Raw genomic sequence first — 20,648 nt, 5'->3', positions numbered from 1 at the left:
TGAGATTCAAGTCATAATTTCTTTTTTAAAAATTGTACATTTATCAGAAAAAGCATAAATTTACGAGAATAATAAAAAATAAAACTGAATGTGTAACTCCACAAGAAAAAAGTTTTAAAATTATGAGGAAAAAAAGTCTGAATTTTACAACTTTCTCCCCTTAATTGTACAGGATTGATCTCGTAAAATTATGACTTTTTCTCATAAATCTACAACTTTATTATCACAAAATTACAACGTTTTCTACTTATACATGTGTGACTTTATTCTTGGAAATTTACAACTTTATGATTTATTTCACAACTCTTTTCTTGTAAAAATACATAATTGTTTTCCTAAATTTTTGACTTTATTCCCGTAAAATTATTACTCATGAATGTACAAGATTATTATTGTAAAATTAAATCTTTTTTCTCATGAATTTATGACTTTATTCTTGTAAAATTATGACTTTTTCCTCATGATTTTCCAACTTTTTTCCAATAAAATTATGACTTTTTCTCATATCTTTACAAGATTAGTCTTGTAAAATTAAATATTTTTTCCCATAAATTTACGACTTCATTCCAGTAAAATTACAATGTATAAACTCATAAATTCATGACTTTATTCTTCTAAAATAACACATTTTTTATCATAAATATACAAGAACTGTCTTATAAAATTACAGTTTATGTCTCATACTTTTTTTACTTTATTTCAGTCAAATTACTACTTTTTTTCATAAATGTATTACTTTATTCTTGTAAAATTACAACTTTATTCTTATAATTTCACAACCTTATGCTCGTAAATGTATTATTATTTTAAGGTGGTCCTAATACTTAAAAGAAACGATTAAAACCTTTTTTTGTAGCCTACCTTTGCATTTCATAGTTTTGTAATTTAGCCCAAAAAACAGTCTGGTCTCGTCAAAGTTAGTAACTCTTTAAGGATTTGGGATTTTTCAAACTCACCACTGTACCATTTGCTGTTCTTAACTTTAAATTTCATCATTCACTTGGTGTAAAATTCACTTCATGTTGTTGAAAGAAAAAATGCTGCTGAAATCAGTTGAATGATTTTAGTCTTTCTTGTGTTATTGCTGATGTTTTTGTCTGTTTCCTTTCTGACTTTCAATAAACAGAAGAATAGAATAACAAAGGTAAAGATAGATGGACTGACAATTGAGTATTAAAAACTATCTTCGGTGGAGACTTAAATAGAAGCATGGAGGTATTAGGCGGAACATTAGTGCTCAAAGGATCATTTAAGAAAGGATGGAATAATAAATGTATGAGTGGATTAACAGAAGGCTTAAAAGGTGGATGAACAATAACAGACACTTTTTTTGATTGAAAAAGGACGGATCCTGTTCCACTCTTTTAAGAAAATGGCTCTCTTTAAATCTTTTTGCCATTATTCCCTCCGTTAGAACTGTGTGCTTAATGGAAATCCATCCATCCGATGTGAAAACATGCAAACTTCACACAGTAAAGTCTCCCCTAAACAGAGTTTTATTGTGAAATTCTCCCTTTATTAGGCAGAGAGAAATCAGGAGGATCACTATAGCCGTTCTTTATGGTCTCCTTGCAGGAGCTCCAGTTTGAGCGCTTGACTCGAGAGCTGGAAGAGGAGCGACAGATGGTGGCAAGTCAGCTGGAGAAGTGCATGCTGGAAGCCGAGTCACCGGCGGGGGACAGTAGCAGGTAGATACGTCATGGTGCGGTTCAAAATACTTCAGAAATGCATAACCAGATAGTAAAGAAATTAACTGAGAAGATGAAAGCTAAGAACACACTGGGGAAAAATTGGAAAGAAATATTTTTTTCTTGAAGAAAGTTCTTATCTATTTTGTAAGAAACTATTATCTTTTATTACTATTTATTGTAAAAATACATTTCTCCATTTAAAAAAACAAGCTTTATTGTCAAAAGTTTTATTTCTCACATCTAAAACACAATCTTCCTTTTTCTGATCTGTTTGCTTTCTCAACCTTTCTCTGCCGCTCAAGCTCATCAGAGAAGTCGTTTGCATGGAGAACTGCAGGTAAGATTTCTAACCTCTATACTAGTGGATGTTAGAAAATGTTTGCATAAAACATGTGAACCCAATGGGCTTTTTTTTTATGTCTATCGATGCAAACATGCATCAAATCACTTCTTTTCCAAACTTACATTACTGTATTTCCCCACTAGAAGGCGCACTGGATTTACAGTGTCCACCTTCAATGAATTGTCTTTTTTCAAATTTATTAAATTCAGAAGTCAGAGATAAATCCATCAGTCTGTCAAATTTCCTTAACTGGATCATTCACAGAAACACTAAAACTAGTTTATAGCATGCTACACGTTAGCCACGTTAGCTGTGTTAGCATAGTTACAATACTTGTAACTCCCAACCATTCTTTGCAACAAAGACAGTCTGATACGGCAAAACAAATGTTACCGTGACGACGGTAACTTCCAACCTTGTTAGTACAGAAAAGAACCAACGCGTTTGCCGTGATAGCGTATCTGTGTAATTGTGTTAGCGTATTCACATTAAAGCCAAACCTTGTTAGCAACATATAAAACACAAACTGGTAAAATAAAACAAATGTTACTGTAACTTCAATAACACCCAGCGTTCTGGTAACACAAAAGAAATGCAGTCCAACATACGGCTACACGTTAGCCATATTGGAGGCGTTAGCTGTGTTAGCATAGTTACAACACCTTTAACTCCCAGCTTTATTTGCAACAAAAACAATCTGATACGTTAAAGCAAATGTTACCGTGACTACGGTAACTCCCAACCTTGTTAGTGAAGAAAAAAAAAACATGTTCGGCGCGAAAGCGTGTAACACTCTACAGTACAGCAAAGTATTACAAACAAAAAAACAAAGAAACAGGGGCATAAATATACGTCTTACGGACAAAAAAAAAAAGAGTTATAGTTTGCTTTCCTTCTCTTTATGCACACCCACCAACGTTCAAGAAAAATGACTCAAGAATATGCATTTTTTCTTTTATATATTTTTCTTCAGTTTACAGATAAACTCCACAAGTCCTTTCCCAGTCCTTCACCGAGATGCACCCACCCAAGTCTTTTTATATATAGTTCCTATTTACACAATCGCCGCGTCCCTTTGGCGTCCTCCTCCTTTAAGGCGAAAGCAGTCTAAAGTAGATTTGCGGGTCATCAACGTTCCGTCCGCAGGTTGCACAAATGTGGCTTACCGGATCTGTCCAGTGACGAAGCATGTGAAGGTCTCACCCAATAGTCGATAGATTTCCTCCATCTTCCACCAACACGGTTGGTACTCTTCTCCTCTGTCTCGGTAGTCCTTAATAGTGTAGCTGTCAACGTTGTATGTGGGGCTCACTCAGGAATCCTCACTCAGGTCAGGCCTCTCACCCCTCGCGTTCCGAGAGACACTCCTCTCATATGTAATGTTTGTAATCAGTCTGGCACCTGGGTGACAGGAAGTCCCCAGGTAGCCATGTTTGTAGTCCCGTGTGACAGGAAGTCCCCAGGTAGCCATGTTTGTAGTCCAAGGCTCCTTTTATGATGTAGATAAAAAGTCCAACACCATTGTTTCAAACATAAACTCAGAGAAAAACAAAACATACAGGACCATTTCAACCAGGGTTATCAAATGGAAAGTCATTACTGAATTCTCTTTTTATTCCATCAGTAAAAAGACATTCCTACCGATATTCGAACGTAAACATATGTGGCAATGCTACAAGCGTATTCGTGTAATTGCGTTAGCGTATTCAAGTTAAAACCAAACCATATTTGCAACATTTAAAAAAACAAAACTGATACTGCTTAAATTAACGTTACTGTAATTTCACAAACTCCCAACGTTGTTGATTACAGAACAAAAATGAAGTCCGACACTGCTACATGTTAGCCACATTGGAGGCGTTAGCTGTGTTAGCGTATAACAATACCTGTAAATCCCTGCCTTGTTTGCAACAAAAGCAGACTGATAAACTCAAACAAATGTTACTGTGACTAAGCTAACTCTCAAACTTGTTAGTAAAAAAAGAAAAAAAAGACACTCCGACATCGCTACATGCTAGCCACGTTAGCGTTTTCATATTAACACCAAACTTTGTTAGCAACACATAAAAAACAAACGGATACACTAAAATAAACGTTACTGTAACTTCAATAATGCCCAGTGTTGTTGGTAACACATAATAAATGCAGTCCGACACTGCTATACGTTAGCCATCTTGGAGGCGTTAGCTTTGTTAGCATAACTCCCAACATTGTTTGCGCCTAATAGTTTGAAAATTACGGTAATTTAGCAATAAAATAAGTTTTCTTTTTCATAGCTGGAAATAGATTCAGGCGTTAAAATTTGCTGGTTTTGAATTGGAGTTGTTTACGATTCTGTCACTGTCAGGCCTTTACAGTAACTCTAGACCTTGTTTGTAGCATGCTACATGTTAGCCACTTTAGAGGCATTAGCGTGCTTACGATACCTGTAACTGGTAGAAAGTAGACCACAAAAACAAAAGTTATTGTGTTTATACTATCTACCAAACTCCTTAGTAACACCTAAAACGCAACAAACTCAGCAAGACATCGCTACGTTAGCCACGTTTGCATATTCATAATAACAACCAACCTTGTTTGCAACACTTCAAAAAAACACTGATATCACCAAAAACAAACATTACTGTGACTCCACTGTGAAATATCTAATGTTGCTTCTACTGTGCTCCAGTTCTGAATTGGAGCCATCTACTATTCAGTCACTGGTGCTTCTCAGATTTCAGGCCCATTTTTCCTTAGTGAACTAACGTGTCACCGTTTCACTTCTCCTGGGTGTAAAACACAAAACTACTATGTTGTTTTTATTTTTTTGTCTGTTGCTTAATAGGAGAACTCCAGGGTGGAGCCATGGAGATCCCCGGATGTCCGGTCCGACACCTGGAGACAGAGGAAGGGATGTACCTCCCTGAACCGGACCGCGGCTCCCTACATGACAGTGAGGGTCTGTTACATGTGCACATGGTTGGAACTCAGACTAAAACTACTCAATTTACATGTTTTTTATCAAATTTGATCACGAGCAAATCTTTGGTTTCAATCTATAACAACAGACTGGATTTTCTTCAAAAGTTTGAACTTTGAAAGTGTTTAATGAGAGACAAAAATGCTAAGATGGGGCGACTTCAGTTTAACGTTTGACATTTTGGATCCATCAAGCCTTCAGGGAAGATGTGTTAAGCCATAAAAGATAAATTCAATCGTGGAATATGCTGCAAATTCGTATTTCTCCAAAAGTCTATTAGATTCTATCAGATTCAAGAAAGCTACTGTATGTAAAACTCCTCCATCCGTGTTTCTCTGCGTATTAAAATGAATTTTCTCAACTTCATCAAAGCACAAGCATTTGAATAATACAACAAATTTGCCTTTGGCTTATTTATCTTCTATACAGCTGAAGTGGTCTGAGTATAAAAATACCCACCACTTGCTTCCTCCTCTTCATCCTGCAGGAGAAAGTAGGCCAGCAGATTGCACCAGGAGCTATAGAAAAGCTTAACACGCATAACCATGTGTACATATTTATATGCATAATGCTGTTTACCCAAATGAAAGCCAACTGAGATAATGTGCAAACGATTAGAGTGCTGTGAGCGCTGATTCATTTATTTCTATAAATATTTGTACACACCTTTGTTTTCCTTTCAGGCTCCGGAGGTCACTCGGCCCACATGACCTCGTACTCGGATAGCGGCTACCAGGACAGCAGCATCAGCTATTTTAGCAACCAGAATGTGGTGCGTTCGGAACCTCGGGCCTCGGTGTCGAGAAGCCCCAGAGCAGAGGGTCAAGCTTCTGGACAGGTAGTCGGCTCAACTTTGACTTTCAGTGGAATACTTTTTTGACCCTTTAACTGCCTCTGAGCATTGGGTGTGTTAGGAAGTGTTGTTCATGTGATAATTGAACAATGCTCCTGTGTACTTCAATACAAGTTTGCAAATGGTAGCAGTAGCTGTTAGGACTATTGAGACTAATGCTTTGCTAACAACTAGAGTGTGGCATGAAGGTAGCATACAACAGCAAAAGCGTGCCAAACGTAGGGTGTATTCAGACTAGAAAAGTACATTGATCTAGACCGAGTCTTGGACCTTGTGTTTGGTCTATATTCAGACTGCCGTCAACCGGACTATAAAGCCACAGGACTAAAGATCTCTGCAGTCATTGGCGAGGAATTACGTGAGCACAGAATTAATTCTAGGAGAAAGAATAAGAGAAGTCCAACACTTTGCAATCCTTATCAGGATAGTTCACCAATGCATCACCATCTGTATGAACGTCAGGTACAAGACTTTACTTTTTGTAACAGTGGAGAAACGCTCCAAGACTGTTGCTAAGGAGACGTCGGATAAGAGAGTTTAGATAGATTCTCTGGAAAATAGTGTGAGAAGCAATGTGTATCTCTGTTTACATCCCATAATGCCCGGCTATGGTGGCTTATTGGTCCACTTGTTCCACTCTGAGCACGGAGTCAAGTCAGACTGAGGAAACTCTTAGCTCAGTTTGATTAGAAACGAACCAAAACCATTTCGAAAGGACCTTGATCAGTGGACCCTGATCCAGGACCTTGTTCCTGGTCCTGGTTCAGGGTCCACTTGGGTGTATTCAGATGTAAAATTTGTTCCAGATCATTGGGGGAATTTAACTCTGGTTGACTTTAAGCAAGCCAAGCTTGTCCAATTTGAATCCACCCTTACATTTGTTCAGAATAGCTCACTGTACACTTTTCCATATTCAGTGACTTCCCTTGAGATGGTCATACCAGCCTGCACTCCCTTTCAATTGCTGACCTATCTTTTCTAAAATACTCTATGGGGGGATAACTTAATAATCTGCAACACCTGTGTGGGTCAACCCCCATACAAACACATGCAACTATTCTTTAATTTAGATAAATTTATCAAAGTTGTGTATTTGTTTGATTAAAATACTTACATTTCAGTAAACTGGGGGGAGATAACTTCCTTGTAAATCCTTGATAGAAATATGTTAAAAAGGTTTGCATTTTTTATTCAAATTCAGATTAATTTGATTTATATAGCACCTTTCATTAAAAAAAAAGCTCAAGGGCTTTTACATAAAAACAAATAAAAAATACTAAAAGACGACACTCGAAGAGTGTGAAGACACTTTTAAAGTGAGAAGACAATCATAAGACTGAGAATAGTCTTGTAAGGCGACACTCGTAAGATGGAGAAGATACTCATAAGAGTGAGAAGACACTCGTAGGGCGAGAAGGCACTTGTGAGAGTTAGAAGACAATCATAAGAGTCAGAATAAAATCGTAAGAAAGAGAAAAGGCACTTGTAAGAGTGAGAAGACACTCGTGAGAGTGGGTAGACACTCATAAGAGTGAGAAGACACTCATAAGAGTGAGAAGACAATCGTAAGAGTTAGAATAAACTCATAAAAGTGAGAAGATACTCATATGAGTGAGAAGACATTCATAGAAGTGAGAAGATGATAATTAACCGTTAGATTGTGTTCAGGTCAAAATTTACCAGGTTTCTAGTGTGAAAATGAGTCAGTTTTGACCCGAACACAATATAAGGGTGAAACGTTCTTTGCTTGATTGTGACACAATAGTGAGACAATCAAAACGTTTTCCAGATTTGATTCAAACCCAGCAGCCAAACCAATAAGTCCTGCTGCTCTGTGTTTAAATTGACTGGCGGCCTCTAATTGGTTCCGGCCGATTAAACTTCTTTACAAGCATACTTTATTGGTATCTTTGCAAACATTATGACCTCTGCGAGTAATTTAAGACATTTTATGGCATAGCAGTAAAAGTTATGGCTGATTAAAGGTCTTATCGGAATCTTTTATCTTTTCAGGCATCCAGCCGGGTGTTGCGGAGGATGGCCTCTCTCCCTTCCAGGAGCCAGTCTCCCGGCTGCGGCACAGTTTCCCCCTCTCGCATCTCCATGCGAACATCCCAAGGGAGTACATACGACTCTCCCATCCTCTCTGAGCCCAAATCGCTGGCTGCCATCTTCCCCGGCACCACCATGCCACCATCATGCCTGTCGCCGACCTCGCCAAGCGACGCCATCCAGGTCTTGGGGAGCGGGGTGGGTGGCGGACGACTGGGCTCCACGCTGTCCTTGATCGAGGGAAGGGTTTCCGCAGGGTCGCCACTGCGTTCAGGAATGACCGCTGTTCCCCAACACTACGGCTCCACTTTACCAAGACAGAGTCAGTCGCTGGCTTATGGCACCGATCCATACGGCTTGTACCAGAGAAGTGCACTGCCACGCCCCGACAGCCTCATAGGTCAGTATAAAGTCCAGTTTGAAGCTTCATCTCAGCTTGGTCACGAAAATATTTTTTGGCTTGTCTTTGCATACATATACTAAATTGGCGGCCATTTTTAAAGATGGCGGCCATACTCTCGGTTGTTACAAAAATTTGTGAAGTAGTCCTAATAGCAGAGCCGGTTGGGTTGATATTTCAAACAAATTATTGATTTTGTAATATCAGCACCAAATGTGGCATAGATTTACCCAAGGATCCATTCTTTCACAAAAGCATATTAGCCACGAGAAAAATCCAAAATGGCGGCCATTTTTAGAGATGGCAGCCAACAACTTGATTGTTACAAAAATTCGTTAAGTAGTCATAGTAGTGGAGCCAGTTAGGTTGATATTCCAGACAAATGATTTATTTTGTGGTACAAATGCCAAATCTAGCATTGTCATAACTCAGGATCCCTTCTTTCAGAAAAGCACATAAACCAAGAGAAAATTTCAAAATGGCAGCCATTTGAAAAGATGGCAGCCCAATACTCAATTGTTACAAAATATCCAATGTCTGTTTGTCCCAGTTTCAACAATATATCAAAGTGCTGTCTCTAAACTTGAGGAGTACCTACTGAATACTATCATGTTTATGTTATGTATATTTGAAAATCTTAGATTTGGGAACCTAAAGTACATCCATGCAAATCTGATGCTCCTACCACAGAATGCACGATTAATTGAATAACTGACTCTAGGGTGGCACTCTGGCAATCCAATTTTCGTTGTCGTTGACCCATCACTATGGACCTGTCTGTCATAGGCGCATTAGCCCAGGACTGCTTAGCTCTTTGAAATCCCTCGCCATGATAATGTTAAGTAGGCGGCTTTCAGGGAGGTGTATAGTATTTTTTGGGTTTTTTTTGGTTCTGGGTACAAGAGTGAAATGAGCTTCCCCTGGAGAGTGGCTGGTTCCCTTAGAGATAGCATGAGAAGCAAGTTGAGATGGATCAGGCATTTGGTCTGGATGCCTCCTGGACCCCTTCCTGGGGGGTTGTTTTGGGTACATCCCACTGGGGCGAGGCACCAGGGAAGACCCAGGCTAGAGAGACTACGTCTCTTAGCTGTACGGGGAACGCCTCGGGGTCCCTCCAGAGTAGCTGGGGTAAGTGATCAGGACAAGGAAGTCTATTCATCGTTGCTTAGACTGCTGCCCCACGACCCGGTTCTGGATTCACCAAACAAGAAGGATGCATGGCTTTTTTTTATTTGTCTTCCTTTTTTTAGAGGTTCTATTTTAAAGAGAATGAAAAGATAACAATGTGAGTCTTCAATAGTTCTTCCAGGTTTATTACGTTTACGTTACGAAATTAAAAATTAGTTTTGATTTGTTTTAGAGCATGGAGAAAAACAGCAATAGATCCCTTTTAGTCACATTTACGTTTTCGAAAACAGTATAGTTAAAGGGTAACCAAACCCTAAATTAACTTTTTTTGCCTTTTAATCTCTATAAATGGGGCTTCAAAGTGCTGTCTGTTGGTCATTGCCAAATTTTTTGAAAAAATAAAATAAAAGAGTTTAATTCTTCAAAATATAATCAAAATCCGCATGTGTGCTGCCCCCTACAGGCTGAAATGAGTGGAATTTTGTGACCATGTAAGTTTCAGAAGTCTGACATCATGATCTGAAGCTCCAGTAATGATAACAGGTCAGCCCCCAAGCCCCACCCCTCTGACTGGATTTTCAAATTTCAGCAGTGGGTGGAGTCAGCCTCCAACTTCCTGGTTTGGTTACCCTTTAATGTATGCCTTATTTTGTGTTTGGGTCAACATTCAAGAGTAAAAATGGGTCAGTATTGACCTGAACACCTTATAAGAGTTAAGTTTATGATTAAATATGGTAAAAAAAATCTCTATATATTAAAATATGTATTTTGATATCAAACGAACAAAAAAAATCTTTGGTCATCGATCATCTGAGCGTGCTCTGTGAAAACGTCTGCTCATTCGGCTTGTTTGAAAGGCGCAGTAAAGAAACACGGTTTTATGCCGCTCTAATTGGATTCAATGTTTTACAAACATCTCCAGAGTGCGCAGACATCTGCTTGGGTTATTTTGGAGTTTCTGCTTTGCATTACTGGAACAGCTGTTTTTGTTTATTCACTGGAGCTCCTCTACAGTTACACATCTGAATAACCCGACAAACGGAGACACGATCCAACAAAATTCCTAAGAAACACAATAAAACTAAAACTTTCAAGATTAAAAATGAATTCCAAACCAAAAATCACAAAGAAAGCACTGTAGTAAAAAGCCTTTTAATTGTTTATTACGTGGTACGTATCAAATTGTGACACTTTTTCCTTGACAAATCTGCAGCACACCAGCATCCAAATATGTAAAACAGGAGAAACTCTGTAGTCTGTACAGAGATACAGCCCCTCCACAATCTCACATCATTTTTTGTAATAATTCAGGCCGAAAAGCTGGAAGTTGCAGCTGTTTTTCCTAAATGTAAAAAAAGTTGTGATAGTTTTTGTTAAAAATTTTCAACGAAGTTAGCTGACAATTTGTGTTTGTTTTTCCCTTTATTAATTTAAAAGTGGCTTAATTAAAATGCAATTGTATGTGATCTTACAAAAGATCAATAATATACAGTATTCTTTTGAAAAAGTAGTTTTCTTTTTGTTTTGTTTTTTTTATTCTGGCACAAGGAGCCAAAATCCAAAACACACCTTTGGTTGCAGGCCGAACAAGATAAACATTTATTGAACACTGTAAAACTACATGTTTAAAACTTTAAAAACGTAACTTTTAACATAATTATGAACTAGATATATAGCATTACCTGTGATAATGCTAGTGTGAATGCTGCAAGCTGAATGTGGCTGCGGAAGATACTGAAATTAATAGCTAAAAACAAGGAAGCTAAAATATTAGCTAAATGCAAAATTAGCCTAAAAAGCTAAAGAAAAAAACGTAGGTTAGTCAAAACAGCTAGCATGTACCTAAAAAATGGCTGAACTTGTAAATATCCTAAAAAAGTGAAAAAAGCCTAAAAAGCCAAAACAGCTAGTGTTTAAATATTAGCCTAACTTCGAAACGGTCTAAAAAAACTTAAGAAGAAAAGCCTAAATTAGCCAAAATAGCTAGCATGTAGCTGCAATATTAGCTAAACTCCAAAATAGCCTAAAATAGTCAAAAAAGCTAGCAGAATGCCAATTTTTATAACTTTAAAACCATATTTTTTAACACGATTATGAATAATAAAAAGGCAGGAATATTATTCTAGAATAAATTAACTTAAAAAATCATACAAGTTAGAAATGAGAATAAGATAAAATCGGACCATTAATAACAATGAAATACATTGATCTGGAGGGCCAGATTGAATTACCCAGAGGGCCGGATCTGGCCCTCGGGCCTTGACTTTGACACATGTGATTTATATGATCAAAATATGCTTATTTTTTACACACTAAAATTATCATATTTATATTTATGTTTAATTGTAACAACACAAAAAGTGAAAATTTTAAAGTTTTATTACTTTCTATTTTGTTTTACTACAAAGTGTTACTTTAACAAAACACGTTTTATTTATTTTTGGGTGAATAAATCGTTTTATTTTTAGTAGAATAATGCAGAAGTGCTGTCACTTTAACCAAATGCATTATGGGAGATGTAGTGCAAAAACTGACGATTCTGGACAAACTCACGTCTCTGAACTTCATTTTTTTTTGTTCACTTTTTCACCGCTAAAGTCAAGCTTTAGCTGGTATTTTTGTTGGACTTTATGAGCCAAGTCGCAACAAAAAAGTGAGGATGTTAACAACTTTTGATTGGTCCGGTGGAGACAGTTGGAGGGGCAGAACTTTTCCAAAAAACCCCTAGTGTGGCTAAATAGCGGTACTGTCATTCTTATCAAAGAATCTTTATTGGAATCCAATAAACACAAAGAAAAAAAGTTATTTTATGGTATTTGATATTCTTAAATATTCAGTGTTTGCTGCCTTGGTGCTACCAGGTTCTTCATGGAGACACGTTCTCTTTGAACTGGGGGCTTTCAACTTTTGTCACCAGAGGTTGGGTCGTGTTGAACGACGCACTCGGACGAGGGTTAAGCCAGATTTACGGCTGCTCCTCCTCCTCTTCGGAATGGCTTTAGCTGCAGGAGCCGCTCTGCTGATGCTGCAGTGACACACATTCGCCCATCCATCCTGCCCTCTGCCACTTTGCTAAGCCGCTCCCACTGACCCATATAGGGGGGGTTCTGTCAAAGCCAATCTGAAAGCACTGGAAGGCTTTACTATGCTGCCATGCATCCATGCACGCTGCATTGCATAAAAAAAATAATATAAACCCAACATGGGTTTCTCACAGGGGGCGGAGCCAGAACCATAAATGAAAAGCTTCCTGTTTTCCCTGCCGCAACGTGGCTAAGTAGCCTAATAGCTTCTCTTTATTCTCAGTTATCCTGCAGATCCGGCATAATCCCAGATTACAAAGGAGATAAGCAAAGGGATGGATCTGTAAGATTAGGCTGTTGCTTGACACCTGGAGAGCTGCCAGCATGCAGAGCTGCTTGATGAGCATTTCACAATCAGGTTTCATTAGAAAATAAAAAGGATTTAGGAGTTTTGTAGAAAGAAAAATAAACTAATTCATCAAGTGATGGGAAATAAGGCCAATATGTGGATCAAAACTAGTTTTTGGTGATGGAATATGATGGTTTTGTCTCTACAGATCACTAAATCTTGATCTGAAAAGTAGCATTTACTGTATATAAATGGTGCATCTACACTGTTTTTCAGAGGGATGAAATGTTTAAATATCCTAGAAAGTAAGAATTTGTGTATTTTGTTAGTTTTCTACCAATTTTGCTCAACTTCCAACATCTTGAGGGGCTTCTTCCCTGGTGGCTCATTTTGTTTCTAATATTGATTACCCATTTTCTACACATTCTCACTCCAAACTCATCGTATATGGACGCATGGTTGGGCCCCAATCCGCGCCACTTTTGGACGTTTTGGGTGTCCCCAACTGGCTGTTCCCCTTAAATCAGGGGTCCCCAACCCTCGGGATGCAGTGCTAGAGGCCGAACCAGAACTGGACTAGGGTCAGGGTACCAGTATCGGGTTATACTCGTACCCTGACCCAATACTCTAAGGCAGTGTTTCTCAATAGGGTATGATTATATAAGTTCGCTTCCTTCCACTCCCTTTCAAGCGATCTACTTATGACCTGATTGCTTGAAATAAACCATTTCATTCATTCATTCATTCATTCATTCATTCATTCAACCATGAGAGATGGTCAGGGGTGCCGAGGGAAATTACCCATTCTCCATTGCCAGGATATAAGCTCTGTTGATCCAAACGGGCCTAAAATACTTCTATAAATTAATCTTTGATAAGAATGACTGCAATCTGGTCCCGCCCCCTCAACTGTCTCCGCCAATCATTCTCATGACTGAATGATTGATTTCAAGTGTTGCCAAGCGAAATATTGCGATATATCACCAAATCGGCGTATCCCTACACCCCTACCGCCAAGGGATGAACAGAAACTCTGCTGGGGTCTTTTGGCAGGACTTCACAGCTCCTACGGCGGACACGAGGAGCAGATTGACCCGGAGCTGAGGGCCGCCCTCTCCCCAGACTGCCATGTGACTCCCATTTTTGATGAACGCTCCTTCCAAAGCCCCCTCTACCACAGCCCCACCCGTGACCCCTACAGGACAAACGCAGGTATTACCATAACACGACCAATAATCCAAAGATATTTCTCTAGTTTTGGAGACTAAAACCACAATGAAATGATCTGTAGGTATGGGGACGCTCCCTCGGACCACAAGCCATTGCGGCACACTGCCGTACCAAAGAAGCTACGGGCTGAACTCTGCAGCCGTGTACGTCGACCCAGTCAGGGTGTGCGGCGAGCCGGTTTACAGCCGCCGACACTCTGCTCTGGTGGACAGAGCTATCACCCGGACCCCATCAATCGAGAGCATTCACAAGGACCCGAGGTAAGCAACGATTGATCGACTTATACTCCTGAAATCCGACCAGATCAATCGATTGTTTAGTTTAGCGATCAGCCATTGTTAATGCTTTATGACCGAACTTCTGCTTCTGTACTATAACCTTCATGAAGCCCAATGAGGAAGTTTTGGGGATATTTGGCTGTATAAATAAAACTGAATTGAATTTGAAAATGTGAGAAATCAATTGTATCGATCTTAGAAAATATCATTTGGATTCAGGTATGCTATATTATACTATAAAGTAAAAACGACCATCACAGCTGACAACACACGTGATGGCAACAAAAAAGGGTCAAACCGTCCAATCTATCCTGACAATCTATGTTATTAACACCTATCAGCGTACTGGACCGTGACTAGTTTGGTAATTGTATGGTCCACGTCCTGGTACCGGACAAATACCAATAAAGTACTGGTCCAGTACTTGGATATGGACTGGACCAAAACCCTACCAGTACCTGACCGGTACTGGACTAGTACTGGTTTGGTATTGGTTTGATATTGGTCAAGTCCATCCTGTACTGGTTCGGTACAGAACCAGTACCTGACCGGTACTGGACTAGTACTGGTTTGGTATTGGTTTGATATTGGTCAAGTCCATCCTGTACTGGTTCGGTACCGTACCAGTACCTGACCGGTACTGGACCAGTACTGGTCTGGTATTGGTTTGATATTGGTCAAGTCCATTTCCCTGTACTGGTTCGGTACCGTACCAGTACCTGACCGGTACTGGACCAGTACTGGTTTGGTATTGGTTTGATATTGGTCCAGTCCATGTCCCAGTACTGGTTTGGTATAGGTCTGGTCCACATCTCGGTGCCGGACCTATACCAAACCAGAACTGGAACACTCTAAAACTAAATTTTTAAATCTTCAAAGTACTGGGCAGGTACTTGGACTGGGACTGGTACTGGCTTGGTATTGGTCCAGTACCGAGACATGGACTGGACCATTACCAAACCATTATGGTTCCAATATCGGTCCAGTACCGATCCAGTCCACGTCCCTGTCCTGGACCGGTACTGGTCCGTTACCAGACCATTACCAAACCAGACCAGTACTGGTTTTGTATTGGTTTGATATGGACCTGTACTGTTTGGGTATTGGTCTGGTCCATGTACTGGTACTGGGCCGGTACTGTTGCAGTATTTGTCCAGTCCACGTACCAGTAACGAACCGGTACCAGGGGTTGGGGACCCCTGATTAGTGTGTGTGGCCTGGTACTAAGTGGACCTCGGACCAGTACCAGTACCAGAGGTACGTCAATATATAGCGAGTTGGAAGTGCGTTGAAAAGTGATGTTGATACAGACAATCAAAATTAATCAACAAAATATAAACTTTGAATAAGTGAAGTATCTCGACAAGGATTACAAAGCTTCCATCTTACTTTCTCTTTGCCCCGCCCTCGTAATTCCTAGCCAATGACTGAAGAGATCTTTAGTCACGTGGTTGTTACAAGCTTTGATTCAAACAAAAATTCCTGGTTGACGACAGTCTGAATACACCCTCAATGAAGTAAATGAGGCCAAAACTACAGTACTTGGTGTGATTTTTGTGAGGCAATAAATCCTAAAGTGTTGAAAACACTGTTTGTTTTCCTGTATAATGTTGCCAGGTTTGTAACAACAACCCCCTTTGACCTTGAAGTTGTCATAAACTGTCTTAGTTGCTCAGAAGGAAAGGTTTAGGTGTGAGAAGCTGCTGTCTAAAGCTCCTCTGCTCCTCAGGGAGTTTGCGTGGCGTGACCCCGATCTTCCTGAAGTCATTCACATGCTGCAGCATCACTTCCCCTCCGTCCAAGCCAACGCCGCTGCCTACCTGCAGCACCTGTGCTACGGGGACAACAGAGTCAAGGTGGAGGTAAGAAGAACTCTAACGGTGTTTAGAATGCGCCGCTTTCTGAGACGCTTCACTGCAGTCGAGACGCCATCTGTTTTATACAAACTGGAAGCGGCGCCGGTGCCAAACGCTGCTTTCTCTCTCTCTGTCTCTGCTCCGCCTCCCCCGACCACAGTCTTTCGCCAGCGCGCTGGTGTGGCTCAAAGCAAGAGACACGCCAGTGCCGTTTGGTGACGAGCTTTTAATTAGCCTGGACTCCCGCCCGCTCGTTTAACCAGAAACAAATGTTTGTGCTGCTCTCCTACGGAAAAGTACGGTGGCCCTGAGGTGCCAATCACACAAATCTCTCAACGCAAGAACATACAGAAGATCATGACAATTATAAAAGAAGAACAAATAATAATAGAAAAACAGCAGTACATTTTAGAAATCAACACGAAATTCCAAAAAGTGAAACAAAATAAAATGTTTCAGAAAACAAAGGTGTAAAAAAATGAAACGCTATAGAAACCAGAAAAGATGTACAATTACAGAAGAGTTTCTCTGTCTCTTACCGTAGTCTGTAGTTCACAAAGCGCCTTGTGCTGCAGGTGTGTCACCTGGGAGGGATCCAACACCTGGTGGACCTGCTGGATCACAAGATGCCCGAGGTTCAGAAGAGCGCCTGCGGCGCCCTGAGGAACCTGGTGTACGGCAAAGCCACCGACAACAACAAGGTGGCGCTGAGGAACTGCGGCGGCGTGCCCGCTCTGCTGCGCCTCCTCAGGAAAACAACGGATAATGAAGTTCGTGAGCTCGTCACCGGTACGTCGTAAAACTGCTCTATAATTATTTTAAGGGGCTGTAATACAGTAATCCTTAAATATTATTCAGAATCACACTTTACTTCCCTCACTGTCATATTTCTTGATTCCTGTTTATACAAAAAAAATTTTATTTGTAAAAATATGTGTGTCTTTGATGTTATTAAAGACTTATAAATAGATTATTTAACGCTCTGGAACCAATGGACGTCCTCAGGCGTCCTGCTGTGCAGCCGTGACATCAATGTCATCGACTATTAAAATAGTCGACAACTATTTTAATAGTTGATTAGTCGTTACTTCATATTATAGTGTGAGGTAGCTGAAAGTTATAATGGCATTATGCTAACCTTTTAGACTATCTTGGCACTTATGAAGGTTATTTAGGCTGATTTGGAGTTTAGCTAATATTTAAGGTACATGCTAGCTATTTTGGCTGATTTAGAAATGTTAAAATTTTTTAGGCTAATTTGGAGTTTAGCTAAGATTTCAGCTGTGCGCTAGCTATTTTGGCTAATTTAGGATTTTTTTCCATTTTTAGGGTAATTTGGAGTTTAGCTAATATTTAAGGTACATGCTAGCTATTTTGGCTAATTTGGGAATTTTGCAGTTTTTTTTAGGCCACTCTGGAGTTTAGCTAATATTTGAGTTTCATGCTAGCTATTTTGGCTGATTTAGAAATGTTTTAATTTTTTAGGCTAATTTGGAGTTTAGCTAAGATTTCAGCTGTGCGCTAGCTATTTTGGCTAATTTAGGATTTTTTCAGTTTGTTTAGGGTAATTTGGAGTTTAGCTAATATTTAAGGTACATGCTAGCTATTTTGGCTGATTTAGAAATGTTTTAATTTTTTAGGCTAATTTGGAGTTTAGCTAACATTTCAGCTGTATGCTAGCTATTTTGGCAGATGTGGGGATTTTTTTTCAAAATTTTTATACTAATTTGGAGTTTAGCTAAGATTTCAGCTGTATGCTAGCTATTTTGGCTTCTTTAGGATTTTTTATTTTTTTATTTTTATACTAATTTGGAGTTTATCTAATATTTCAACAGTGTGCTAGCTATTTTGGCTAATTTAGGATTTTTTTCTGTTTTTAGGTTAATTTGGAGTTTAGCTAATATTTCAGCTGTGTGCTAGCTATTTTGGCTAATTTAGGATTTTTTCCGTTTTTTTAGGCTACTCTGGAGTTTAGCTAATATTTAAGGTACATGCTAGCTATTTTGGCAGATGTAGGAATTTTTAAAACTTTTTGGCTAATTTGGAGTTTAGCTAATATTTCAGCAGCATGATAGCTGTTTTGGCTAACTTAGGCTTTTTTTTCTAGTTTTTTACACCAATTTCGCATTTAACTATTTTTTTAGCTGGCCATCAGCTTCAGCGTTTTCAGGTATTGGCCTCGGCGATTTCACCAATCAATTTCAGCATCTTGAGCTATCACCAATAGGATCTTCAGTGGCTAAATTCAGATTACAGCATTCACACTAGCATTATTGCAGGTAATGCTATATATCTAATTTGTAGTTAGTTTAAAGCTAACGATGGTTAAGATGTGTGCTTTACATCCAGTTTGCGCATGACCCAGAAAAAATCAGTGATTAGTCAACTATTAAAATAGTCGTTTGTGGCAGTACTAATGAGAAATGTAAAAGAAAAGACAAAAAAAGAAAAAAAAATTAAATTCCAGAAAAAATGTCAAATGAACAGCAATGTTCTTATAAGAGAAATTCTTATTTTTTGGGCTGTCTGGAAGCTGAAGCCACATCATGGAACTGTGAGGTCTGAAGGGCAGAAACTGACCCAAAGGAATCTGTGACTTTAGCCTGAATTTTGTTTTGTATCTTCATTCAAAAACATGTTGATTATTTTTTTGCTTTTATGTAATTACAGCTAAAACTTTCATTCTATGTTGTAAAAACAGTTTGTAAAAACAAATTTGAGGTTTTCACAGCAAAATGAATCCCATTTTTTCAGACAGAATTTTCTATTTTTGTTTGATTTTATGTCTAAAGTGTGAAAATAATATAGAAAAATTACAAAATAAAGGTAGTGTTACATAGGAGAGGTTGTGCTGATTAAAATAATACCAAATAAGCAAAAAGGAATTCTTTCAAATTGAAAATACAGAAAATGTAAAAGTAGACAAAAACTAAGATTTAGGTATTAGGTTCCAAAGGGTTAAAGAAATGAGTTCAACTCATCAACATCAGCAAGTTCAAGGATTTATATTTATATTCAGTTAACCCTTATATTGTGTTTGGGTCACAATTGACCATTTTCAAGTGTCAAAATGGGTCAGTTTTGACCTCCTACAATATAAGGGTTAATGAAGTATATAAGTGTTAAAAATTACTAACGTCTTAAATACGAAGTAAATATAAATCTGAACAAAAAAGGTTTTGTTGTTATAGTAGATGTAAAATTGGAGGAGGTTTCAAAAATAAAGTGTCCTTTTTTATTATTTTTCTTCTCTGATATTTCTTTTTTTATTTAATTTGTTTAGTTAATTAAGGGAAAACTAAGTTTATTTTATTTTATTGTAAAAAAAATAATAATAAAATCATGCAAAATTCTTTTTCAAAAAACTTGTTACTATACTAGTTTAAAAACGGTATATTCACGTTTTTCATTTGAAATTTTACCCCTTTATGCCATGACAAATTCCAATTCAATTGATACGTTAAATTTCATTTAAAACAAATAAAGAATTAAAAAAATATTGAATTGAAAATTGGAAAAATGTTTTTTTATTTGAATCATGGTACAAAAAATTCATTTAGCTTTTATTTAACATTTTATTTTGAAATTTGTAGGATTGGATTGTTATTTTTGACATTAAATTCAAATTGCAAAATTGATTATTTTTAATCAGATGAGAAAGTTTTATTTGCAGTAAAAATATTATAACAAGTTTAATCAAATATTGATGTTTTTGTGCTTTAATACTTATTTCATTTGTTTTTTACCATTCCAAACACACATTTGTTTGCTGGAAAAACTTATTTTAATTTAATTCTAACAGAAGAAAATCAATCTGACCTAAATGACTAAATAAATGTGATTGATTAAATTCAGATCCAAGATGCTGTTGGGTTCTCATGTTTTACTCTCCATCTAAAAGCTTCATCGACTCCGATCGGTCTCCAAACACAGACGTGAAGCCCTGAGGAGTGTGGGAGTTTGCCTGACAGGCAGTCGGCTCGCCGCACATTAATCTGTGAATCAGCTGTTGGGTGGGCGGCGAGAGCAGCAGAGGCTTAAACACTCGGCGCTCCGTGTTGATACAGCAGATCTCAGCACAGTTGTTGGGACAGATGCTCGGATAACGTGGCTCGGAAACAGGATGGAGCCGACAGCTCTGAGCATCAAACACGAGTGCTGCTGAAAGTTCGTCGTTTCTCACTTCAAAGACTTTTTCTTTTTTTTAAGTGATTTTTTTATGGAATGCTATTGCATTTAATAAAAATAAAAGATCTTCATTCTTAAGTTCTTATATACTACAGAAAAAAACCTCAGATTTTTTATGTTAACATTTTATCCGTTCTGTTTTTTTTTCTAATTTTTGGGGGTTAGTTCTCTACTAATTTTTTTTATTTGATCAAATTTGTTTTATGCTAATTATTTTGTGTTGTTCATTCTAATTTTGGGGGTGGGTGGTTCACAAATGTTTTGATGTTGTTGGTTTCTTGATTTTTTTTACTAA

The 20,648-nt window shown here is 38.3% G+C and overlaps 1 protein-coding gene across 1 annotated transcript in view; it reads left to right on the top strand.

Moving 5' to 3' along the window:
* LOC112156860 (plakophilin-4) overlaps positions 1–20,648 on the top strand; it is a gene marked incomplete at its 5' end in the record, with an annotated part of 52,664 nt that overhangs the window by 14,836 nt on the left and 17,180 nt on the right. The window contains 9 exon segments of the mRNA XM_024289244.2: positions 1,576–1,688; positions 1,994–2,028; positions 4,862–4,975; positions 5,680–5,834; positions 7,863–8,301; positions 13,855–14,013; positions 14,093–14,291; positions 16,039–16,171; positions 16,741–16,954. Coding sequence (XP_024145012.1) covers positions 1,576–1,688; positions 1,994–2,028; positions 4,862–4,975; positions 5,680–5,834; positions 7,863–8,301; positions 13,855–14,013; positions 14,093–14,291; positions 16,039–16,171; positions 16,741–16,954 — 1,561 coding nt within the window.

Source organism: Oryzias melastigma, linkage group LG2 (genome assembly GCF_002922805.2).
Source record: "Oryzias melastigma strain HK-1 linkage group LG2, ASM292280v2, whole genome shotgun sequence".
NCBI classification, from domain to species: Eukaryota; Metazoa; Chordata; class Actinopteri; order Beloniformes; family Adrianichthyidae; genus Oryzias; species Oryzias melastigma.
Note: the sequence above shows the minus strand (reverse complement) of the source record. Positions and strands in the feature narration are given on the sequence as shown.